This window comes from Lampetra planeri, chromosome 2, assembly GCF_965212315.1.
Source record: "Lampetra planeri chromosome 2, kcLamPlan1.2.h2, whole genome shotgun sequence".
NCBI classification, from domain to species: domain Eukaryota; kingdom Metazoa; phylum Chordata; class Hyperoartia; order Petromyzontiformes; family Petromyzontidae; genus Lampetra; species Lampetra planeri.
The window spans coordinates 9,798,199-9,824,297 of record NC_136108.1 but is presented as its reverse complement, the minus strand read 5'-3'; the positions used below and the strand labels follow the sequence as shown (position 1 = coordinate 9,824,297).

At 43.5% G+C, this 26,099-nt stretch overlaps 1 protein-coding gene across 6 annotated transcripts; it reads right to left on the bottom strand.

Moving 5' to 3' along the window:
• Positions 1-2: 2 nt before the first annotated feature.
• LOC144727437 (protein mono-ADP-ribosyltransferase PARP14-like) lies at positions 3-23,201 on the bottom strand. Of its 6 annotated transcripts, none has more exons than XM_078606291.1 (11): positions 22,909-23,201; positions 22,051-22,312; positions 20,645-20,814; positions 18,102-20,309; positions 17,267-17,491; positions 4,791-5,015; positions 3,953-4,049; positions 3,632-3,751; positions 2,461-2,520; positions 2,088-2,255; positions 3-1,497 (listed from the first exon to the last, which is right to left on the bottom strand). In XM_078606291.1, the coding sequence occupies exons 2-11, from the start codon at positions 22,295-22,297 to the stop codon at positions 1,334-1,336; spliced, it is 3,684 nt and encodes a 1,227-aa protein (XP_078462417.1). In that variant the 5' UTR covers positions 22,298-22,312; positions 22,909-23,201; the 3' UTR covers positions 3-1,333. The 6 variants fall into 6 exon arrangements, with proteins under 6 accessions (XP_078462417.1, XP_078462407.1, XP_078462402.1 ...); XM_078606281.1 differs by having other exon boundaries at positions 22,051-22,593; positions 23,079-23,117; XM_078606276.1 differs by having other exon boundaries at positions 22,051-22,593; positions 22,909-23,072.
• Between the last annotated feature and the right edge of the window lie 2,898 nt (positions 23,202-26,099).

Below are 26,099 nucleotides of genomic sequence, written 5' to 3'. Positions count from 1 at the left end.
GCTTAAAGAGCAAATGTTTATTTGAAAGTTTGTTGCTTAAACAAGTTAAACTGCATTATCATGAATAAACATCGTACGAGCATATACAGCAGCGGCAGACCGGATAGTATTGTAATGGATGGATGTCATCACCAAGGTGTGAACGATTTTGAGAGATGCAATTTCTCCTCCCTGTGATTTGCACCAAGCACTGCTCTTGCGCCTTTCTTGGTTGCACAGGTGATTACGGTGCACCATTAAACTTTTGCACTGCTGTGGTTGGGTTGCTGGATTAATAAACCATTCACCTCGAGTTCACTAATCTATCAGCTCCACAGATTCTCGAGCCAACAGTGCTACAAACCATAACCTCTTGCCTCTCCATGCTTCCCACTCCCCATTCCCTCTGAATCTCCCTGGGGCTCTTTAGAACTCAAAACTCGACATCTGCACCAGTTTACTTGCACGCATTACTTTTTCATGTTAAGGCGATAATGGTAATACACACACACACGCAGGATTTAAAAACTTTTAATGTATAAACAGATTGCATCTCGCTTCACAAAGGGGGATATAGACCTTTGGAATTTGGGGGAAGGGATGTAAAAATTATTTTGGATTGATTTATTTTTACTTTGGGGGAATAACGGCAGTTTATAAATTCGAATTTCATGTAAATTTATGAGGCGTGGGCTTTGATCTGGTTATGCTGTAATTATTTACGAGGACAGTGATGCGACCACGTTTTCTGATAAACATTGGCTGGGCATTGCCGTCTGGTTGGAAGAGTTCAATGAGATTGCCGGTGATGGCTCATTTATCCAATTCCTAACTTCCCCGGGAGCCAAACTTTACAGTCCACACATCTTCGCTCTCCCGATAAACAATGGGCATTTTTTTTGCAGGCACAGACAGGCATTGCTTATCACATTACCCGCAGCTCCAACGTGCCCATGATGCAGCGGCTTTCAAATTCCAGCATGTCTTCTCAATCGCACTCTTTTAATGATTACCAATTGGCTCTTTAAGGATTGCTTTGTGACGCTATCTATAAAGGACCACAGTCTCGTCTTAACATGCATTGGGGCACTTGAAATATTCAGATTTGTTTACCGACTTGGAAAACAACGGCTCATTGTAATTTTCGTTGCTGACCCCTTTACTATACAAACCATTAAAATCAAATATCACCATATGTTCATTATATATAGGTATGCAAATACGTGAATCAAACCCCAAAGGGAACCAAGTTATTTTATATTATTTTCCTGATGAAAACATAACATTTGCAATCTAAGGCTGCAAACAACACAACTACATAAGTGTTAGGTGCAAAGAACTGGGATATTTGAAACTAAAACTTTCCACTCAAGACGTCTTGGAAGATGTTCAGAAGCCCCTTATTAATGAATACAAAACGGATGTTCGTCACAGTTGGCTTTGTGCAACTTCCTGCAAACAAGTGAATTCCATTCACCATGTTGAGAGCGACTTGTTGATGGCTTTTGTTCCCCACACCTGATGCAACAAAATGGACAGTAGGCCGTTGAATTGACATTTGATATTTATGTTTTAAGTGTTGATATAATTTGAACACTAATATTGATTTACTGCAACTAAAAATGTCTCTAACTCTTTATTTATTCAGCAGTTTAGTCAGTCTTGTCAGTGTAGTCGTTGACAACCCATGCCATTTTAGTAAAGTCTTAGCCTGTAAATTTCATCTCAGTTATTTTCTTAGTTTAGTCAATTAGATGAGTAAAAATATAGGCCACTCTTAATTATAAAACTTTGGTTTAGTCGGTCTTAGTCATTGGCCAAGAATTCAGTACACTTCATATACAATCTACATAATCTTAGTTCAGTTCCTCCAGTCACTGTATTCTTTGATGGGTAGTCATTGTCATCACGTTTGAGGAGTTTTGTCCATAGTTACACGAATATTTTCGTAATCCATACTCGATTGAGTGTATGGTGCAATGCTTATATATGATGTTGGCCCTTAACAAATGGAACAGGTGAGTTTCTCCATGAACAACTTCTGTAGAAGAAACTTCATCACCATTCTTAAGCGGCAACAAAATGTATTAATAAAAACATATATGTACCTGTACCAACAGCTGGAAAAGACACCGATTTAAATTTTCTCCGATGGCATTCAAGTAGTATTTCTTCACATGTTTTTTCAATATTCTGAAGTCCTGCAATGTGCACAATATGTTTGCATTTCAAACGGCCTGCTGTGGTCACAACAATGTCTCCATACGAGGGATCTTCTGCAATGGGGAAAGAACACACATTAGAACAGATCTAATAAGAAATGTCACAAAGTGCCACGTAAAAATGTAATCCAATAAAATATATTTATCTAAAAGAAGAATATTGATTAACTACTCCTGACCAGAGAAATGTAAGCTATAAGAGAATAATTAGCAACTAATGAGCAAACAAATGGAAATGCATGAAGAACACAATAATTACCTTTTAAGAATTCATCTTTAATCGTTTGTCCAGCAGCCTTAAGGACAGCATTGGAAATTCCTGGAATGGTAACACAATCAACAAATTAAAGTTATGAATCTCAAGACACTTATACAAAACTAAGAGTATATATTTTATATTAGCGTAGAAGGAGATTGATGGGGAAGCGAGGGGGCAACACTGTGGCACAAACCAGGGTGAAACAAGTCGAGTTTATATAAATTAACTGAGTGAAATCTCAAGACATCAGAATAGCTTAATTTGTAAAATAAAAAAATCCCCAAACAATTAAATAAAGTACAGCGATGAAGCAAATATAAATGAGAAAAAAACTGTTACACGATAAATCAAAAATATTGCACATAAATCAATGTAAATTCCCTGCAGAGCAAGTCGGCTTGGGCAAATTATATGTATTAGCAATCAGGGACCAGCATTCCAAAAATGTTTATTTCCTACATGTATTTCACACAAATACTCTAGTGTACAGTACTTTTTTATAGACTCTACAATGATCTCAAGCGGGGTTTGGGGAGCCCGTGGCCACAAGGCCTACCACTCCTAACGAGCCTGCAAACAATGTCCAAGCCTCACAGCACCTTCGCCGCACTCATCGAGTACCAGAGGGCTAGATTTTAGACCTGCCAACAGTTTCACATTGTTGTGTGCGTGTTAATGTGCAGCCCTCCAAAGGTGTCTAAAATTCAGGGAAAAATTCCCTACCCAGAATATAAAGTTTCCATGAAAACAGTATTAATCTTCAATGGCAAATTTGCAAATAATGTTTCTTTACAATGTGTAATGAAGAATAAAAGAGCCACCCACCGCATGGTTTTTAACATTTGTAAAACCAGAATGCCTCAATGGGAAGCAATAGATTTCTACTGTACCACGTACTGCAGGGAATTTTACTTGTATCTGCAAGCAATTAAGCAGAGCTTCACTTTATCTAAAATTCCATCACTGTTAGCACACCCAAGTGTGAGTAAACAAGTTGTTGCCGTGAAAGTGTCCCACTAAAGCATTGCATCTCAGTGGCTCGCGATTGTTCGCTTTAAAGGAAACTTTCATTTTGAATGTTCGAATAGACTCTTTATTTCATGCCCATTTTATTGAAATATATCCTTCCAAATGCAGTATTTGTTTTGTTGTTGGTGTGGCTCAGGGTTACCTGAGGGCATCGTCATCCGAGCGTCTGTGGAGTTGACAATGGCGTCTGTCGTCTCTTGAGTGATATCACCACTGCACAGCTCAACAGTAATTCCCTGTATTTTAAATTGTTTCTTATGCTCTGCAACGTAGAAACATTTTAATATTTTAACATTTCTACAGACTCCCTTTTAACTTTAATAATTACTTGAAATGCACATGATGATACAATTAGACCCCGAGACTTAATATTTTAAAAGAAAAAGCAAACATGGTCACTAGATTTTGTTGTAATGAATGCATGCAGGCGCCAAAAGCACGAGAGAACACGTTAACGTTGTACCTGCGCCAGTTTGATACCTTTCTTCCTGCTTACGGCTGGGCGCTGTGGCTTCGGAGTAAATCTTCGATATGGCACTTGATATTTCGTTTTGAAAAGCCTGTAACAGTAAAATGCTCACTTATGAATGACTCTGCAGCAGGTTATTTTTTTAAATGGCAGGTAAATGTTCAATGTGTATGTAAAGCACAAACGATTTTGGCATTTGGAAAATTAAGGTAAAAACACAGTTTTTTTACCTGTGGATATGCCTCTTTACAGATGCAGTAAATTAGCATTTACTGTTTAACACGAAGGCTTTCACGACCAATATCATCCATAAGAGGTTTTTTGGGTTAGATCGAGTAAATATATAAATGTGTCATTAAAACCCACCAGCATTTACTGTCGACCATATCTCTGGTGTGTAAAATTTATTGACTTTTCATAATCATAATCGCAAATTAGAGAAATGTGACATTATAATGCATTTTATATAACACAGCTTTCCATTGCAATACTATTTAACTTCAGAGTACTTTATTAAACATTGTATGTCCTGTTATAGCAGAATCATAAAAAAGTGTTACTGAGTTACAAAAAAAACTGTTATTAAATAATAGTGCACTGTATAATACAACTATGTTATTTCTTTGCATTTGGTAGATGATCACCTTTTTAGGGGGGATCAAGTGATCGTCCCACAAAGACGAGTCCTGACAATACCAATTTGGAACTTCTACCAAAAACGTAGGACTGTCCAAACTTTGGATTGTTTTACTTTCACAAACTCAGCACGAGTATGATTTTTAAGACAGCGGCATAAAATGTGGTGTACACCTGGATTGCAATGCACACTTACTTTATGTATGTCTGGTTTTGACCTTAAGATCACAAACTGAATGAGCTCAAGAGTGTCGTCTTTATGCTGGTTGCTGAACTGGATAGCAGCTGACAGCATGGCACGAGCAGCCTGCTGTGGTGGGCAGTTTAAATTCCCAGTGCCCAGGGCTGTGAAGGAGATGGATCCCTCTTTGGCTTTGTGGGCTTGCTTCAGGCAGTCCAATACAATGTTGTGCACAGACTGCTGTAATGTGCAATGATGTAATAGTAACATGCAAAAACATCGTTATTTAGTGAGCATTGTTTACTTTACCAGATAAGGCCTGTAAACAATTAAAGACCACACTGAAAGCTAAAATATAAACCAAAGCATAATTCATAAAACGAGAACAACAATGCAAATACATTCTAGATGTGAAGCTTTCGTGACTGCAAGGATTCATATTCTTGGGTTTTTTCGGTAAAGTCACGTAGGTAAAAAATTATTTAACTTTTATTAATTTGAATTTTTTACCTACGTGACTTTACCGAAAAAACCCAAGAATATAAATGCAAATACAGTACATACATTTTGTAAGGATTTCAAATGTGCTTTTGTCCTCGGAAGCATTTAATTATCGATATTAACGCCACCTTCAAAACCACACAAGATGGCAACGTGTGATGCCACGAGATAGCAAAACGCATAACTTAGTCACTTCGCGGCGTCAAACGCAACGATGCCACTGCCCAAGTGAAAAAGCAAATATCCTCCCATCGCTAGCTTTAACCGCCTTGTTTTGAGCAACCCATTGAACACTCCGGCCAGATTGTAAAGCAGATAATCATTAAAGGCATGCATGCAACTTTATTCATATACGTAGTGTATATATCTATGGGATATTTTTTGCCAGTATCAAAAAAGGTTTTATAAATAAAACTACTAAACCCGAGCTATAAATGCTCTCTGTTCCTTGCATTGTATTGTACTATACTCTTTGGTTCTTTCGGTAAAGTCACGTAGTTAGAAATAAAATAAATCACGTTTCGATCGGGACACAAGCAGTCGTCATCAGGCGATCGAAACGTCGTGATTTGTTTTATTTTATTGTATTTCTAACTACGTGATTTTACCTAAAGAACCAAAGAGTATGGATTCCTGCAGTCACGAAAGCTTCAAATCAAGATTGTACTGTACTGTTTGCCTTTTGGCGTTCTCTGATCTGACATTGGTGAGACAAGGGCATAAGGAAGGTTGTCTCTGGTGCAGGCCAACCAGTTTCAAAAACATTGCATGCATTATCAGAACATGTTTGTTTGCATGTTTTACCACAAGTACGTGTGGTTAATGCATGAGTTAATGCAGATGTTTGAGCATCTTAACATCTATTTTATTACCATAAAGGGTAAAACCTATTCTTTTTCAAGGTCCCATGACATTTCAAAATGTGTTCACAAATCATGTATACAAATCAAAACAACAGGTACAATTTCCATATTGGTAGAGAACATTGAAACTTGCCAGAGATCTGCTGGAAGAGGACGACTATAATCGAATCTATAAATTATGAGAAACCCATGACAACAGAAAAATCAGTGCGTTCTAAAAAAACATGTTTAAAAAAAAACAATGCTCAGATTTTTGTACGTTTCTGTGCATCGCTTGAAACTTGTGGGTTTCCTGCCAGCAGCGATTTTCTGTTACGATGGGTTTTTTCGTCATTGATAACATTTGATTCTTGGTATTAGCCAAGCTAATGGGCCCCAACGTGTAAAAGTGTATCACTGCTGCATGTGTAATGTAGCTCTCAGATACAGTCTTGTTCAGTTATATGTATATTTATTGTGAATAAAGTCCACCAACTCACTGATAACTTAACGAGTAACCGTGAGTGACTATATACACCTGGGTAACTTATGTGACTCTACGCGACACTCCCTGTGTAGTTGGCTGGCTGCACAGGAGCGGACGCGTAGCAGTCACGGAGACTATAAAACTCAAGCCTTCCAAGACTACAAGGTGATGAAGACGACAGCTCATTGGTTCCCCCACAACAGCAGCCCAGAGCCCTGTTCCACGCAGGCTTTTTATCCCACTCACGACCCGGCCTCGCCTCTTTTCCCAACACTCTCTCACCGCACCTGGCCCTGTCTGTCTGTCTCATGTACTATTAACGACCACTTAGGGCCCACATTACCCTTACGTGACCCTGCCTGTTCCCGGCACGTTTATTAGTAGCCACGGTGAGCCCTACTGTCCTTACACATGGAAGGTAGTTACAGTTATTTTATCAATGTTTATCAGTTACACGCAAAGTCAAATTTAGCCAATTAACAAGCTAGTTTTCAAGGTAGAACCATGGTGCATTAGCACAGAACAAGAACAGTGACATCGGGACCAAAATTTAGAGTACCAAATGCGGTTCTTCAGGAACTATTTATGTTTTTCGCATAATGCACACGGCTAAGTGCTTTTTGTACACATTCATGCGAGTTGTTTGAAACCTATAGCAGAGGCTGGAAGAACATTTCTTACGAACCTTTTGCCCGTCCAAGGACGGGTGTATTGCAGTAGATCTGAAACTTGGAAGCGAAAAGCAGACCGCGACGTGATATTCATTGCATCAATTCGTATGCAATTTGTAAGGCCGCGGTGACACAGACCTATTTCATTTAAAGGTTATAATCTCGTATTCATCAAGACGTCCTTTTTACTTCGATGTCTCAATAGCGCTACGGAAATCGAGTGACGTCAGAGGGTTCTGCCTTTGTAGTGAGGGCTGTCAATTGACGCTGAGGAAGAGGGGGGAGGCGCCTCGCTCCCCCCCATGTGGAGTGACGTCACCCGCTAATTATTAATGGTGGGGGTGTACATTTGGAGGACGTCACCTGTTAATGATTATTAATGAGGGGAGCTGTTCGCTGTGGAGTGACGTCACCTGCTCATGATTATTAATGAGGGGGGTTCTCCATGCGGAGTGACGTCATCCACTCATGATTATTAATGAGGGGCGGGTCCATGTCAAGGACGTCACCTGTTCATGATTATTAATAAGGAGGGCTGGTCGACGTGGAGTGACGTCACCCACATTACACACTGACACTCTTGGGGTAAATATTATAGTAAATGATTCACAAGATGCCAGCGGCTTGACAAGTGGTGTGTTCTGGTGAAGAACAATTCCCAAGTGAGACTGACAGATCTTTTCAAGCACTCAAAATGTATTGCTCCATGAAAATGGTAATTCCCTGAGTAGAGCATCAATTTCAGCTTAATCACAATTCACATCTTGGAAATCCAGCCATGCTGATTGATCACTCCACCGTAAGAGGGAAGAAAGCAAGATAAAATATAGCATGTCACAGTACATAGGTACGGTGCGTGTGCACAGCATACAAAGTCAGAGCAGAGGAACAGGTAACGGCAGACATGCAGACATACAGACAGGCCAGTGTCAACAGATGAGATATATCACGTAGGCTTTCGCGACCAATATTGTTCATAATCAACGATTTTTGGGTTTAGATCGCGTTATTTATAAATGTGTCGTAACCCTCCACCACCCGACACGGCCAATCAGTAAAAAAGTGTCACGTTGACAAAAGACAAATAGTTCACTGCTTTAGCCCACCGGTGTGTTGAAGCGTGAAACCACAATATTTACAATTTGAGTACGACGTTTCGCTGGTAATTGCATCCAGCATCATCGGGCAATTCGCCAGAATGGTGAGGCTCTGCTGTGTCTCCCGTTCTTATATAGAGCAGCAGCAGGGTGACGTCATCATTAACTCATTAACTCATCAGGTGCAAAGATTTGAGGGGGGGGGTGATTGTAATTATATACTTGATTAGTAATAAGGCTATTGTTACGATGCGAGTTGTAGATTAGTAATCATTTGGAATGTGTTCTATTGTGATTATGCTACATTAATAATCAGTTAGTGCTTGTTTCCCTTATAAGGAATTGTAATGCATCTTATTTAATAATACGCTTCCAGGCCGCACTAAGCCTGTAGCTGTCTGAGCGATTAAAGTTATTTCTGTTTCTCTCAATCTCAATGGATTCTCTAATTAGTCTTTGCCAGTAGTAACTAGTTTTACACAACACTTCAACGTTGTCAAAATCAATTGAGTGTCCCTGTTGGCAAGTATGTTCTGCCACTGCCGACAGTTGTGTTTGCGATAGTTTAATATTTCTCTGGTGTTCTTTTAGTCTTACACTAACGTTACGCCCTGTCTGTCCAATATAGCATCTGACACATACACAATTAATCCGATATACACCTTTTGTTGATAATTTAGGTAATTCGTCTTTAGTGCACGTTACTAGTTGTTGAATTTTGTGTACTGTACCAAATCTTACTGTAATGTTTTGCTTTTGCAAAACACGGGCTAATTTGTCAGTTACTCCTGAGATAAATGGTATTTTTATTGTTTTAATAATCTGATCGCTTTCAGCAGTGTTGCTTTGCGATCGTGATTTGGCATTTAGTGCTCTGTTAATTTGAGCATTATTGTAGCCATTCTGTCTTAGTGCTTCTTTAACATGTTTAATCTCTCTCACTAGACTTTCATCATCTGACACTGTTTTAGCCCGATGTATGAGCGTCTTGATAAGAGAGGATTTCTGAGCTGGGTGATGATGCGATTCCGCATTCAGATAGGCATCAGTGTGCGTTTGCTTTCTGTAAACGCTGTGTGTTATTTTACCATTTAGGCCATGCCCAAGTAAAATATCCAGGAACGGGAGTGTGTTATTCACCTCCATTTCTATAGCAAATTTGTACATGGAAAACTTTGAAACCAGAGCACTTGCCTCGAGCACATTAAAACCATCCTTTTGGTTTAGATATGTGGATGACACTTTGGTTGTCTGGCCACATGGTAAAGATACACTTAACGATTTTCTAAATCATCTCAATGCACAAAATCCGGCCATTCAGTTCACCATGGAAACGCACACTGATGCCTATCTGAATGCGAAATCGCATCATCACCCAGCTCAGAAATCCTCTCTTATCAAGACGCTCATACATCGGGCTAAAACAGTGTCAGATGATGAAAGTCTAGTGAGAGAGATTAAACATGTTAAAGAAGCACTAAGACAGAATGGCTACAATAATGCTCAAATTAACAGAGCACTAAATGCCAAATCACGATCGCAAAGCAACACTGCTGAAAGCGATCAGATTATTAAAACAATAAAAATACCATTTATCTCAGGAGTAACTGACAAATTAGCCCGTGTTTTGCAAAAGCAAAACATTACAGTAAGATTTGGTACAGTACACAAAATTCAACAACTAGTAACGTGCACTAAAGACGAATTACCTAAATTATCAACAGAAGGTGTATATCGGATTAATTGTGTATGTGGCAGATGCTATATTGGACAGACAGGGCGTAAAGTTAGTGTAAGACTAAAAGAACACCAGAGAAATATTAAACTATCGCAAACACAACTGTCGGCAGTGGCAGAACATGCTTGCCAACAGGGACACTCAATTGATTTTGACAACGTTGAAGTGTTGTGTAAAACTAGTTACTACTGGCAAAGACTAATTAGAGAATCCATTGAGATTGAGAGAAACAGAAATAACTTTAATCGCTCAGACAGCTACAGGCTTAGTGCGGCCTGGAAGCGTATTATTAAATAAGATGCATTACAATTCCTTATAAGGGAAACAAGCACTGATTATTAATGTAGCATAATCACAATAGAACACATTCCAAATGATTACTAATCTACAACTCGCATCGTAACAATAGCCTTATTACTAATCAAGTATATAATTACAATAACCCCCCCTCAAATCTTTGCACCTGATGAGTTAATGAGTTAATGATGACGTCACCCTGCTGCTGCTCTATATAAGAACGGGAGACACAGCAGAGCCTCACCATTCTGGCGAATTGCCCGATGAGGGGGAAACTGCCCTGGCTTGCCAGGGGAGACACCAGGAGCATCGAGGTGATCCTCCCAGCCCGTCCGGATCTCAAGTGAGACCTAGCCACCAGCCCCGAGGCCTGCGAGGGCCCTGACCGTGTGGTCAGGGATGACCACGCTGCCAAGAAGCGGGGACTGCTGGAGAATGGAGACGGAAATCGCAACAGACGAAGAGGGGAAACGGCGAGAGTCAAGGACCACGAGGGCCACCCGAGTTGCTGAAGGAGACCGGGATGACCGAGCCGCCCAGCTTATGCTCGCAGCAGATGAAAAGGAAGCAGGGAGTGCGTCAAGAGAAATGAATGCCACCTGCACTGCTGAGGGAGCATGGGACGACAGAGTCGGCCAGACGGTGACTGCAGAAGACAAGAAGAAGACGCGGCGAAAGCAGAGGGCCACCGACACCACCTACGCTGCCGGAGGGGACTGGGGCAACCAGACCGACCCGCTGGCAGCAGGGGGATGCGTGGAGGAGGCATGGAGACGGATGGAGGGGAACGTGGCGGAGGCACGGCAGAAGGAGAGGATGGAGGAACTGGATGGGAGGACGGGAGCTGATGGAGTGGGTGAGGGAGGCCGAGGAGAAAAAGGTACGGCGTCCGGACGCAGAGATGCGGGTGCCCCCGAGCGGAGGGTGGGGAACGAAGCCAGAGAGACGCCAGCAACCCTGGGGCAGGGGGAGGCCCGGAGGGAGAACGCGACAGTGGACGCTGGACTGGTGGGAGCTGGGAGGCCCCGGGAACGAGAGGGGAAATGGCGAGGCGGGGCAGGGGTGAGTCTGACACCACCTCATGTCAAACGACATAATTGCGTCAGAGTAATGATGAAGGACGAGGTAGCAGAAGAAGTGACCATCGACCGAGCAACCTTTGTACGGTCAATAATGATGGGCTTGCTACAAATAGAGCCGACAGACTTGTACTGTTTGATAACTCTGCCGGGAGGGAGGGCGTTTGATGTAAGCTTCAACTCAAGCCCCCTGCTACAAAGATTTATGACCCGCTTCGAGGAAAAGGCGGAGGAGAAGCCATTGATATCAATGAAGCTACAACTGTTATCAGAGCTGGACACGAAGGTGGTGACTATTTTCCTATACAATGAAGCCCTACATGACCACGACGTGGAGGTCTGGCTAAGACAGCACTGCTCGGTACTGTCGGGCTGTAAAAAGGTGAGGGACTCAGTGGGGATATGGACAGGGGCAAGACAATGGAGGGTGCGGCTGAAAACAGAGGGAGGGACCTTGAGACACATCCCGAGTGCCCTGAACATAGGTGGCAACCGGGGATATGTTGTGTATGCCGGACAACCTAAATTGTGTAGGAGGTGTGGGGGCAGCGGTCACCTGGCCGCAGTGTGCAAGACAAAAGTCTGCTATAGATGCAAGGCACTGGACCACGAGGTAGAAGAATGCAGTGTTCCGGCACAATGTAACCTCTGTGGTAGCCGAGAACATCTGTACAAAAATTGTCCGGAGTCGTACGCCAACAAGGTTAGGGCGTATAGGGTAGGAGGAGCGAGGGATGAGGAAGGGGGTGGGACCAAACTGGACCCGGATAAGGAACTGGTGAGGGAAGGACGTGGGGAGGTGGCTGAGCAGCAGCCACCAGCAACGGACGGAGGGGGAGAAGGGGAGAGGCATGCAAAAAGAGCAGAATCGACATCGAGCGAGCAGGAAGAGGGGCTGGCGGGGGAGGGGAGCAACGGCATGGGCAGCATCTCCGAGACGACCGTGGAAGACTGGGCGGAGGCGGTGGAGGAGGAGGAAGAAAAAGGGGAACGACAGCAGGAGGTAGGCGGCAGCGAGACATGGGAGGGACCAATCGGAAGGAAAAGGAGGATACGGAGAGCCCCAAAAAGAGGTGCCCCTTCAGGCAGCACGGAATCCTCGGACTCCTCGCCGGACACAGAGGCCTCGAGGGAGGGGATGGAGGAAAGGGTGGAGAGCCAGCGCAGGGGGAAACCCTTGAGAACAAGGGGCAAAATGAAATTGCGGGAACTGGCGAATGAAGACGGTTACAGAGGGCGAGCGGAAAAGGCCGCTTCGGACTGAGACACATCCCAACATGGAACTTTCCGTGGCGTCCGTAAATGTGAGAAGCTTGAAGGGAAAGGGGAGGAGAGGAGCAATAATACAACTGCTACAGGCTACCAAGTGGGAGGTGGTCTTCCTCCAGGAATGCCACCTACCATACACCCTGGGCCGGGAGGAGCTGTTGGAGAGCTGGGATGGCTACTTCTTTTGGTCCGGGAGTAATGAAAATCGATGCACGGGGGTGGTTACCCTCCTAGGCAGGAGGGGTATACAGATAGTCGGGTCCCAAGAGGTGATCCCGGGCCACCTCCATTATGTGGACGTGTCTTATGGAGAGGCAGACCTGAGACTAATAAATGTGTACGCCCCCACGACGTGCACAGAAAGAGTGGACCTATGGAATAATGTAGCGACCCTACTCGTGACGAGCCGGCAAGTCATAATGGGGGGTGATTTTAACTGCCCGTTGTGCCTGGCAGACCTATTATCGGTGGCTGGGAGGAGGAGGCTCGACCCTTCCTCTAGGAAGTTGAAGGAGCTGATAGAGGATTTTAAAATGACTGACACCTTCAGAAAGGTACACCCGGTGAGACCGGGATACACGTGGTCGGATAAGGGCGGTAGAACGCAATCACGAATAGATTTCATCTTTGTGTCTGCCAATGTGAAGGTGGATGGAGCAGACCTGGAACCCTTCCCCTTGTCAGATCACAATTTGGTGAAGGCAAAGCTTGGTATTCCAGGTGGCCTGAAGATGGGGAAGGGAACCTGGAAAATGAATGTAAGCCTGTTGGAAGACAGAAGGGTCGTGGAAGACTTTGTAAGGAAGTACGAAGACTGGACGACCCTGCAGGAATGCTTTGCCACGATGGTGGAGTGGTGGAGCATGGTGAAGGGCCGGATAAAGGCCCTCTTCCAGACACATAGTAGAAGGAGGAGTGTAAACAGGGAACTGCAGCTGTGGAACGCTAGAATCGAGAAGAAGCACAGGTTACTTGAGCTGGGATTCCCGGTGGGTGAGGATATACGGAGATTGAAGGGAAGGTTATCCTCGGTATTGGAGAAAAGAGTCAAACAAATGGCATACAGGGCAAGGGTCAGGGCAACGGAACAGGGAGAGAAATGTACGAGTTTCTTCTTTAAGAAATGCAAGGCAGGAGACAACACACTTAGGGAATTGGTGAGTCCGGTCAGAGGCAGGCAGGCAACGACAGAGGGTATGATAGAGATAGCGGAGGAGTACTATGGGGAGTTGTATGGGAGGAAGGGAACGGATAAGGGAATAAGGGAGGCACTACTAGGGGAGCTAAGACATGAGGTTAAGAACCCAGAGGTACTGGGAGGGAGGATCCAGATGGAGGAAGTGGAGGAGGCAGTGAGGAGGCAGAATAAGAATAGGACGCCAGGACTGGATGGAATTCCAGCAGAATTCTATATTACATTCTGCGATTTAATGAAAGGGGACATGCTGCAGATGTATAGGGAAATGCTGGAGGGCGGACTGGTGCCAGAAGAAATGTGTGAGGGGCTCATCACACTGATGTATAAGAAGGGGGACCGGAGAGAGTTGGGAAACTGGCGTCCAGTTACGCTCCTGAACTCGGACTACAAGATTATGGCAAAAATAGCTGCGACGCGCCTGGGGAAGGTGGTGGAGGGAGTAGTCGAACCCGACCAGACGTGTGTGGTGCCAGGAAGAAGGATTTCGGACTCCCTGATTTTATTAAGAGAGGCAATAGAGGTAGAAGGAGAGAGGGGATGCCCCCTAGGGCTTCTTAGCCTGGATCTTGAGAAAGCTTTCGACCGCCTCTCGCACGAGTATATGTTCGCAGTGTTGGAAAAAATAGGAGTGAGGGGACCCATGGTCGATTGGGTGAGGCGTCTTTACCAAGGGCTCAAGACCAGACTACTGATAAATGGGGAGCTCTCGGAGACAATTCCAGTAGAGTCAGGGGTGAGACAGGGGTGCCCGATGTCCGCGGTTCTATTTGCAATGTGTATGGAACCCCTTGCACAGGCAATGAGAAACAATGAGGAGATCAAGGGAGTGACCATCCCCGGGAATAAGGAACAGGGGAAGGTGGCGCTATATATGGATGACGTAGTCGTGCTCTGTAGGGACGTGGCATCAGTGTGGGGGGCCATGAAGGAGACGAACCGCTTCGGCCTGGCCTCCGGCTTGAAGGTGAACGCGAGGAAGAGCGAATTGATGGCCTTCGGGGACCCGAGACTATTTGAGGGCCGGCCGCCTGAGTTGGGGATAAAGACGGAGGAAGTCAAGGTCTTGGGAGTGTCCTTTTGCCGAGAGAGGTCGGCGGAACGAAACTGGGACGGGAGGATAAAGCAGGTAAAGGGACAGTTAGGCAAGTGGGCCGGGAGACGGCTCACGATGGAAGGGAGGATTCTGGTAGTGAGGGTGGTGGTTTTACCAACACTCAACTACCTCGCATATGTGTACCCGCCAGGTAGGAGGGAGGCAAGAATCCTGGAATCGCTGTTGTTTCAATTCATTTGGGGAGGCGGGATGGATAGAGTGAAGAGGGTGGTGATGTGTAAACGCGTCGAGAACGGGGGGAAGGGTGCCCCAAATATTGCACGTGTGCTGTCCTCAATTTTTGTGTGCAACACTTTGAGGTTATTCTTTTCCGAAGAGCCCCGGGGGAAGGCCACTTGTTATTTAAGGTATCGCCTGATGTGGCTCCTGAGGGGGCTTGGGATGACCCAATTACCGGCGGGCACGCCCTTGGCCTGGCCACAAGGATGGCTGAATGCGGCGGTGGGTGACTACATAAAAGAGTACAATTTGAGTCAGAGAGGGGGACCGTGGACCTCCAAGGAGGTATTGGCCAAAGTAAACGAAGGGGAGGCCTGTGAGGGGGTGATGGGCGCGAAGAGGACTATGTACCGTCAAGTGTGGAGGAACACTTCATCAATAGCGCTCACAAAAGAACAGAGAGATCTGTCCTGGTTGGCGGTGTGGGATAGATTGGAGACGAGGGGCTTCATGTTTTCTCGCCGAATGGCACGTTCGCCCAAATGCCCGAGGGGCTGCAACACAGATGAGGACGCGGTGCACGTCATGGTAAAGTGTCCCTTCGCACAGGAGGTGTGGAGACTGAGCAGTCCGCTGTTGTCCTGGTTTTACCCATCGCAGGTGATAAGTCGGGACATTATGTGGGGAGTCTTAAGGGAGGTGCGGGGAGATGACAGAGATCGAACGTGGGCCATAATAGGCGCGACAAAGGAGGCCTTGTGGGGAGCTCGCAGAAAAGAGTTGGATGGGTCCCCTATATCACCGTTGGAGGTGTGCTACTGGGCGAGGAGGTTGCTAGAAAGGGTGATGGAAGTAGACCGGGTTAGGCTGGGATACAAGGCCGCAGGTGTGAAGTGGAAGTGGCCCCTACCCGGGGTGGGGTAGCGAGGGGACCGGCGGGTATAGGGAAGGGATAGTGAAGGATGGCCATGCACATTTTAGCCGGCCTGCTAAGTCGTGTAGGCGAGGAATGTACGTGTTCGATCGGGGGAAGGCGATGTGATGGAGCAGCGCATGGGTGAATGGTGCTGATGAATGTGAATAAGGGGAACGGGGCGGTGTGCGTTATGGCGGTGAGCTTTTTTGTTGCATTGTATGTGGATGGAGCCCGCGGATGTGACGGAGACTCGAAGGGGCCAACCGGGGCGCCCGGGAAGGAGTGGTTTTCAGTACTCTCTTTGGTTTTCCTTGTACCCGCTGAGAAGTTAATAAAAACCTTTAAATCGCAATTACCAGCGAAACGTCGTACTCAAATTGTAAATGTTGTGGTTTCACGCTTCAACACACCGGTGGGCTAAAGCAGTGAACTATTTGTCTTTTGTCAACGTGACACTTTTTTACTGATTGGCCGTGTCGGGTGGTGGAGGGTTACGACACATTTATAAATAACGCGATCTAAACCCAAAAATCGTTGATTATGAACAGATGAGATATACATAGACAAAATAAAGTAGACAATAACAATACTAGAATGAAAATGATGCATCTCATAAAACAAGACTAAGGCACCATTAGCATTCATTTGTTATAAATACGCGATTTTGTATAATAGTGGTGGAGTTTAAAATCCATTATTTATGCACATATATTAACCGGCTGGGCATGTTGTTTCCCACCTGGTCTCTTCGCAGTGGAATGTGCCAATGTCACAACATGACATTCATCCGGCCCACATGCTCATGATTGGTTGGATCAAATTCAGCAAATGTTTGATCTCTGAGACATGTGAACAGGATTGAGCAGCCTTGGTGGAAATCAACCAATTTATGCCGTTACTTTAGAGTTCAAGCAGAGATCCACCGTTTATATCTTAAATTACATATGGCTGTATGAAAAGCAACATGGTACAGTATAAAATTGGTAAACTACAGTCGCATAAAACTGCGAGAATGCAGAATCTCTGACTTGCTTAGGGCACAACCCAATGCTCAAGTGAGCATGCAGACACTGAAAATGTTACTTTTGTCTTCCTAAATTTAGCAGACAACAAGGCCACTTACCGATTTGTTTTTTTCATCAGGTTGCACAGCAATATGGTATACTTTCTTGTAAGAGAGATGAGATTGTGCGTTGTCTATGCTTATGATGGATCCATGACCAAGGTGAATTTTTTTTCTGTGAAGTTCATCCTGGAGTGAAAGCCCAGCTTTGCGATGAGCAGCAGATGCTGCGCCTCCATTGTCGAGCTTCATCGCAACAGATGTGGATTTCACGATAATGTCAGTCTGAAAGAAACACGTTGCTCATAAACATTATTTGAACATAACATTATTAAATATATTATAAAGCTCAATGTTAGGGTGGAGGACACACATAACTTGCAAGTTTTATGGCATGTGTTGAATGAGGAAATGTATTTGCAAATAACTCATTTTGGGAAAAAACACCGAAATTTAGCATCCAAATGCAAAACTTAGCAAGAGTCCTGGGGTTCAGCGAGGCTTTTCTGGGTAAATGTTAAAATAACAATAATACATCAACACATACGTTCTCAAACACCAGTGTGGTTTTAAGTGTGGAAGATCACTTAAATCTTTTTCTCCATATAGGTATTTGATTGGTAGATGCACCCAACTTACCTAGTGAAAATGTAAATCTCAAGTCACAGGTTGAATTAGCCAATCATTCCTCCTGGGTCATTAAAATATGTACCACTATGTAAGCATTAAACAGTGATTGTCTTGTGGAGATGGATCACCACCATACGAGTGTGGACACTTCAACACTGGCTCAGGATTCAATATAGAGTTGAGTGCCACCCGATACCTATCTTAGAAGTAAAGCATTTGAAATAGAGATTGTACAAAAGCTTAATGGTGCCAGAAAACAACTTACACGTTGGTCTTCGATATTTCCGTTTACAACTTTTATACGTCTCCCTTCATGGGTGACAAACATGTTGTTTTCAGTGTCGTCCATTTTTAATGAAGATTCATCCTTTGCTTTATGATTTTCCCAATCAGTGACTTTATCTTCAGTGCTATAATTAACAAAATTCCATTCTTGGTTTTGGCCCGCATCCTCTTCTTCATCCTGCATTTCATGGGTGTTACTTGATTGCTCTTCTGATCGGTCCCTACAATTCATTGGAAGCTCGATAGTTTTTCTCAATTTAGAAATAAATTCATGATTAACATCCACGATGTGAATATCAGTCAGGGTGATGTCCAAATCCTGGGTACTTTTACAGTAGTCAAAAATAGCACGGCAAAATGTTTCAGTGCAGATATCCAATGGAAAGGCAAATATTCCAGCACTAATGGCAGGAATTGCAACGGATTTGAAACCTTCTTTATCAGCCGTCTCTAACACATTTTTGATAACCATTTCAAGAAGCATAATTCCTAGAGATGTATTATACCGGTAATCTCCCCATTCGGGTCCGACAGCATGAAACACCTTCTTGCATGGCAGGTGGCCTGGCCCCACTATGGCCAACTCTCCTATAGGCACTTTTCCATGCTTTTTGACGTAAGAATCACTCTCCTGCTGAATGACTGTACCTCCTGCATCAGACAGTACTTTAGCGAGCCCCCCCAAATGTTTTAAATCTTCATTTGCTGCATTTACAATCACATCCACATTCATATTTAAAATGTCGTCTTCATGCACAAACAGAAATCGATTGCCAGGCAATCTTACAGGAGGCCTTTGTTGAGTTGGTCTTTCTGAAGCACCTGCCACTGAAGCAAATTCTTCTTGATTCTGAGTATAAAATCGAGATTTACGCCCTCTGTGTTTCTCTAGGAACATAGAGATGCTCTTTGCATCTGGTACCCCTCTCTCAATTCCCCCAAGTTCTTTGTTGACCTTTGAAACCACATCATTTATAGACTGCTTGTGTTTCTCTACCTCTTCACTGTGGCCCGTAATAACGATATCCATCAGTGAATCGTGTCTTTCTACAGAAACACTTTTGAATGCAGGATGTTCGGTGATCTTCATGTATTCAATGATGCAACTGCACAATGCTTCATTCTGAAAATGAATTATTTCTTCAGCAGTGTTGTCTTTGAAATAGCTTGTCAACTCCTTATCTGCCTTTTCTACTGCCTCTGCTATCCCTGCAATGTTAATCGCACTACAGGTCCCATCTTTGTGCTCTATTGTACTAAATATGCAGTTATATTTTCCCTCAGAAACATTTTGCTGTAGTTTTTTAAAGAAAAAATTCCACTGTTCACTTTTCATGACAGCTACATTCTTTTTAGTAACTGGAAAAAGCAGATCCTTTAAAATGAGATTTAAAATGTCATGGGCCTTTTCAGCATGACCCTCAAGTGAATAAATGTAGATTTCATTTTCATCAAAATCACAAAGGGCTTTGATTTCATTACCAGTAAAGTGCGTTTGCACCAAGGCTCTGAGGTTGGTTTTTCTCAAAAAGTTGTTCAGATAACTTCCAAAGCTACATGTCTTTTTATCGGAGTCCTGTAAACTGACATCAATGTATTTATTCACATCATTAAGTTTTCTGGAATCTCCCTTGAGGCATAATGTGTTGCTCTTCATGTGAAATTGTACATCTGGAAACCTCCTGCAGAGGTCATCTTGTAGCAATTCAAAATAATGAGGTTCAATATTCGTAAATAAACTACCTTGATTAAACTCGCTCATGATGTCTTGTTTAACTTTTTGTACTTCATCAGATTTCCCCGTCAGTTGTATTCCATTCATATACAAAACTTCTACATCACTTTTTTGCTCACTCTTTCTTTCTATCTCCTTCCATTCTTTTTCTGTGCATGTTATTGTTTCATGAGCATAACCCTCGGTAAATTGTGTAAACATCTTTGTAACCGAACCTTGCCATTCATTGTGGTCTGTGATGGACTCATTATCTGGCAAGAGCCAAATGGTGTCAAAATTCACCGCCTTGATTTTGCATCTGGATTTTGCCAGGGCTCTGTCCAGCTCTGACCTGTGCTCTTCATTCGATGTGATAAACTTCAGCAAATATGGATTCAATTTCTCCTCCAATGGCTTGGGTAGCTCGGGCTTATCTGTTGATTTATTCGATGTGTTCTCCTTTGTCTTTTCACTCTGTTGAAGATAATGGGTTAATGAGAAAATTAATATAATGTAAGCAGCAAAAGAAATGGTGTCAATGCCATTCTTTAATGCCTCTCTCATAGTATTTAATCTGCCTGCACTTCAGCTATCAAACATCGAATTTTTAAAATTACATAACCTTCTGTTCCATCGTCCCATACAAAAATAAACTGCCCTATAAATTCTAACATACATATTGTTCATCTCAACTAGCTTGGCTAATTTAGATCATTACTGCTTAATGTCATAATGCAACTGTAAACATTATAATGGTTCAGGTATGTGTCTGCAGTGCTTCCTGTTAATGAATACAAAGAGATGGTTACCACTTCACTTTTGTTATTTGCCGAGGTTGATAAATCCTCATCTTTGATGGATGCTCCAGGCTCCGCAGGAGTTGCTGGTGAGGCCGTGAAGGCAGTGACGTGCACCTCCACCTTCTCATCACTGGACACCTCAATCACGTGCTCACCTTTAGCTAAGACACTGTCCCGCACTGCAAAAGAAGAATTATATTTTTTCAAATTCTTAAGATTGGTATTTCTTGTCAATCACATTACAGTTGTTGCATTTAATGAAAGTGAAGCTTATAATCTCTCCATATCTGACTTTTATTGAAAAGTGTTAGTCTTTTGTTGGAAGAAAAAGCATGAGTTACGTTTTGCCCCCAAAGAGAAATGGGAATTGAACCCAGATATGTTAATAATTTGTAACCAAAGTTAACAGTTCAGTCATTAGTCTTTACACAATACAAATAATGTGTCGTTGTGAAGAATGTAAGTGATCAAAATGGATGTGCAGAAAATTGCCTCCTTCATATAAATGTCTCCACGAAAAAATACATAATTTTTTTATACAACCACCAACCCAATGACCTTCTGGGAGTGCATAATTTCAAAAGCATTGTGTGATGTGTTAACGTTTAATATTGCACTGGGACCATGCCTTGTCAATAACATATGAAAATTCACCAACAGCATCAGTTAAGCTAGCTGATGAGCCACTATTTTCAAATTGGTCCAGAATTTACTTGTTTTTAATCAGTGCTCTTGAGAGTCTGCACTCCCAGAAGGCTGTGGGGCCAGTGGCTGTGTAAGTATACTTTTATGTGGAGAGACAGATACTATATGGAAACGTATTGTCTGCTTAACTTTATGTCTTTACAGGTAATTATTGTACATGCAAGTTGGACAGTGGTGTCTTTAAATCAGGAAGTCTAACTGATTGTTTTTTGTATAAAGTTTGGGTTAACCGGAAACCAGTTGAACCTGTTAATATGGTTCCATTGGTTCAAAAGTATCGGACGATTCATTTTCGGATAACCGTTTATTATGATTTGAAGCTTTCGTGACTGCAAAAACCAAAGAGTCCGATTATTAAGAACCGGTTCAAACTGACTCAATTTGCATATTTTCTCGGAATTAGCAAAACAAACACCTCCCTTGTATCATATTGTAAAATAAATGTGAGATATTTGTTTTTGCTATTTTTGAGATAATATCCAGTGCAATGTTTATTGCACAGCAAGAGGCTGAGATGGAGCTACAGAAGCAGATACAAACGACACCATACATACAAAGAGACAGATAGATAATTGGAAATGCAAAGAAACAAGCGCATAGACAGAGACAAATGGCAATGTAGCGACAGAGGTAAGGATACAATATCATTATAAACATGCACATCATTGTGTAGCTGTGTGCGACAGTTTAGGCACCCTGCTCTACCATACCTTGTTTAGAGGTGAATTTCACGATGGCTTTGCGCGTTGAGTCCCGGTGGGAGATCAGCTGGCACTCTCCACCACCCGACCGCTTGCTCTGGAAATATTTCTGCAGTTTCCCCTTGAGTGCCTTGTCCAGGTCTCGAGGCAGCTTCTCCACAAGCACAGCAGTTTCCTCCATCAGCTGCACCTGTGAACTCGTACCGTCGGCCGTTCCTCCGACATCGGGTGCCAAAGCTGTTTGGCCCCTCTCCATCCTGTCAATCAAATCCTGCCCGATGCCGTCCGTATTCACTCGTTTTGTCACTCGTTGTACTCGACTGTCTGGACTAATCTCGACTCATTACGATGCTTACCCGTCTTTTATTAACTCGGAGGTATTACTACCATCACCTGTATTCTTGGCCGAGGTTCCTGAGACGTATTATCTACTAACACCTTCTCAGCAATCCACGTCAAAATGTGCAGCCGCTTTAGTTTTTAATTCAGGGGGGACAAAGATCTCTCGTACAGTCTTAACAGACTGCTGGGGCAATTGCTCTTAGAAAGTACCTATTAAGGCCGGGGAGCAATTGACAAAACACCAAGACACGGACACAACGCGGAGTCACTTAGCTGCGTTGCCTGTTCAGTCTTCACAAAATGTCTCTTTGCTACGCGTTTCGAAACTAAACCCAGAACAACACCAACTTCCCCTTTTTTGTGTTCGTTACACAATCGTTCACGCCAATGACAACGACACGCGCCGCGTTAAACGAAGACACGTTCACACACACACACTGCTGCTGCTGCCGCTCAGAGTAATGTAGTCAACTCACGTACACTCAGTTAACAAGTGTCAATAATGAACAGCTGTCGATGACATACCCCCCAACACTGGAAGTGCGATCCTGGAGGGCGAGTGGCCTCGCTCCCCGCCGCAGCCGCAACTCGCCTCTCATCTGGGACTGCAACCCCGGAGTTTGAACGCCCTCGGCTCACAGCGGAGGCGTGGAACAAGATGGGCAACAACGACAACAACGACGACGACGACTCACGGAACGCCGTAGACGATCGCGCCGCGTTAGGGGCCGTCCATAAATGACGTCACGCGATTTTGGACGATTTTTGACCCCCCCCCTCGTCACACGGCGTCACAAAAAGTCAGACCCCCCCCTCAAATATGACGTCATAAAGCTCTGCCCCCCCCCCATATTTCCATTTTGAAAATAAAACATGCTTCAAATCGCTTTAAACTATTGTCATTCTAGTACGTGTTTAATGTGCCGCTGCACTCTGATGTTGTGGGAGAAATAATGTATTTAAAAGTATATTTAATTAAGTAGCACGTGTTGTCTATATTTATTTAAAGTTGCGCATTTTGATGGGACGTCACATTTCTCAACCCCCCCCCCCCCCCCTGGTCACACATCGTCACAAATGTCTGACCCCTCCCCCCCTAGGTGCGTGACGTCATTTATGGACGGTCCCTTACGGGAGAATCGATTTGTTCACGAGTCGAGCGCGTGCGGCGTGGAGCGTTCGGCAACGACTCCGAAATGTCGCCGGCACTCACGGGGATTTCCAAAGGGTTGCAAAGACAAACAGCCCCCCGCCCCCGAGTAGTTAATTAAACAGGGCTGTAGGGGGCAAGTGCTGTTTGCGAGCACCTATAAAGGACGGGCACGGCACGCGAGGGGATGGCCAGCACCACGCCCGGCCGCCTTTGTCTCCCCAGTGGCGTAGGTTTACTGCAGGCCGCACCAGGTACTCGTTTAAAGCTGAGTCGACATAGAAGGGGCCCATGACCGGTTCAGATAATCGTCACTGGGTGTTGGGGCCGGGTTCATTGCGCAGCGTTGCCAACCACTCGACTATCGCTTCCCCCCCCCCCACAATTTCTCGCGAATATCATTGCGAGTTCGTTGTTTTGCTTGTGCCGCACTGTAACATCCACACGTGAATGTATTTCGATGTTTTTTTTTAGTCAGTGGTGATGGGACCACAGTCCTGACGCCCCCAGTCAGGTTTTAACATAGTAGACTTCGGCACTGTTTTAACGCCACTTCATATGACACAGAGCGTTCTGTTATCTTTAGAATATCCAAATTAAATCGTTGAAAAACAGATTTTAGTCTTATTTGAATGTTATTATAGTGCGTTTAGCCAGGTGAGAATTCACGAGACCAGGATAGAGTCTCAGACTCCAGCTGAAAAGAAACCTCACCAAAGAAATGTCGACTTGGGGCATCGGCAAGATCACGGAGTTCTCGGATTGGGAGCGCCGCAGCTCCTACAACCTCACCTCCTACCGCTGCCACGGAGTAGAATGCACTCTTGAAAACAGTACAGAATACTGATGTTATAATAAATAGTTTACCACTACAATTAGTATTATTAGCGCTACCCAAATGAAGTCATCTTTGTTAATAGGATAGAAATATATTCTTGGTTCTTTCGGTAAAGTCACGTAGAAGGGAAATAATACAATAATATAAATATAAAACAATAAAATGCATTTTCTTGTTGTGGATTTCACGCCTGATGATGATGGTTTGTGTTGAAATCGAAACGTCGTGAGAATTTTATTGTTTTATATATTTTTTATTTTATTATTTCCCTTCTACGTGACTTTACCGAAAGACCCAAGAATATGAATCCCTGAAGTCACGAAATCTTTAAATCAGGATAGAAATTACTTATCGGGAACGTATCCCCAGAGGCGTAGCTAGGATATTTTGCGCCCGGGGACGAACTATAAAATTGGCGCCCCCCCCCCCCCCGTTTAATCACATTTTCCTATTACATCGAATAAGGAATAACAATTTAAATTTTAATGAAACATTGTATTTAAAGAAGCAAATTTATAGAAATTATATTACATGGCTCACTCAGTCACTGTCGTAGACTGGTTGACATTCTACAAAAGATACATTTTTCTTGATTTCACTGTCGCAAACTGGTCAATCACGTAATCAAAATCTGTTTTTTCCAATGTTTCTCTTTCAACGCTAAGAAGAGCAAGATCGCTGAGACGATCTTATCCCATTGAAGCTGAAAGACCGCTCACAGCTTGCAATTGAAACTGCTAATGTTAATAAAATTTGCAGTGAAATTCGCAAATTCGGAAATATGTCGTCTCCATAAAACACAATAAAACCAAGAAGATCCAAAGGAGTTTCTGGTAGAACTTCATTCCGGTTACTGAGCAGCATTTTGCAATCTCCAATTTATGTGAAAAGTTCGTGGCCATTGATGTCGATGTCATAGAAATTTCCAAAATCTGTGCAATTTCGACGAATTGCATCGACATCTGTGTCGGATAGAAGAGTTGACGTCTAGCAGAAATCCAAATTTTGTGTTCAGGTCTTTTAGTCGTAAAAACCGTGTTGACATCTCCAGTTGAAGTCGATAAAATACGCTCTTCATAACGCGCACAATTTCTTCTTCTGCTGAAAGTCCTGCATCTCTTGCCAGTTCTCCTGGCATCTTCTTCTGTCCACATCGATCCCCCAGGCTGTGCATCTTGTTTTGGCGTTTTCTACAGCAACTTGGCTCAAATCATCACGAAGCTTGACAAATTCATGCTCCAAAGATTAAAGATCAGTTGCTGCTTCCTTGAAATCCATAGTAGGATCCTGTAACCGCTTCTGAACACGATACATTTTTCCAAGAATGACATTCCAAAAATGTAATAAAACTACGAAGTTAAAATTTAATACGCATGCCTGTAACTGTTCTGCATCACTTCTGGTTTGAGGCATCATAGTTACGTTCTCCGATTATTTGTCTAACAGCCCTACTAGTTCATCCAGTCTTTCATAGATAGCTTTAACAGCTTCTGATCGTGGACTCCAGCGTGTTTCAGGCCGTCGTAGTTTCCGCCACCAAAAAACAGGCCAGTGACTAAGGCTGAAAGACTTCGCCTGTCTGTTGTTTGGGACGTTCTTCCATGTAAGTTCTTAATAATGTAATTACATGACATGTAGGCTGTGTGTGGCGGGATATATAAACTTTTAGGTTGAGGTGTAGATTTGTGCAGTAGTTTCAGGCTGCCGCGCCCGCCGCAATAAGTTATA

Bases quoted from the DNA above. Each gene is read 5' to 3' on its own strand.
- LOC144727437 (XM_078606291.1), bottom strand. From the start codon at position 22,297: ATGGAGAGGGGCCAAACAGCTTTGGCACCCGATGTCGGAGGAACGGCC. The intron at 2,521-3,631 runs GTAACCCTGAGC...TTACCATTCCAG, and splicing joins TCGGATGACGATGCCCTCAG to GAATTTCCAATGCTGTCCTT. The intron at 2,256-2,460 runs GTAATTATTGTG...TCCCCATTGCAG, and splicing joins TAAAGATGAATTCTTAAAAG to AAGATCCCTCGTATGGAGAC.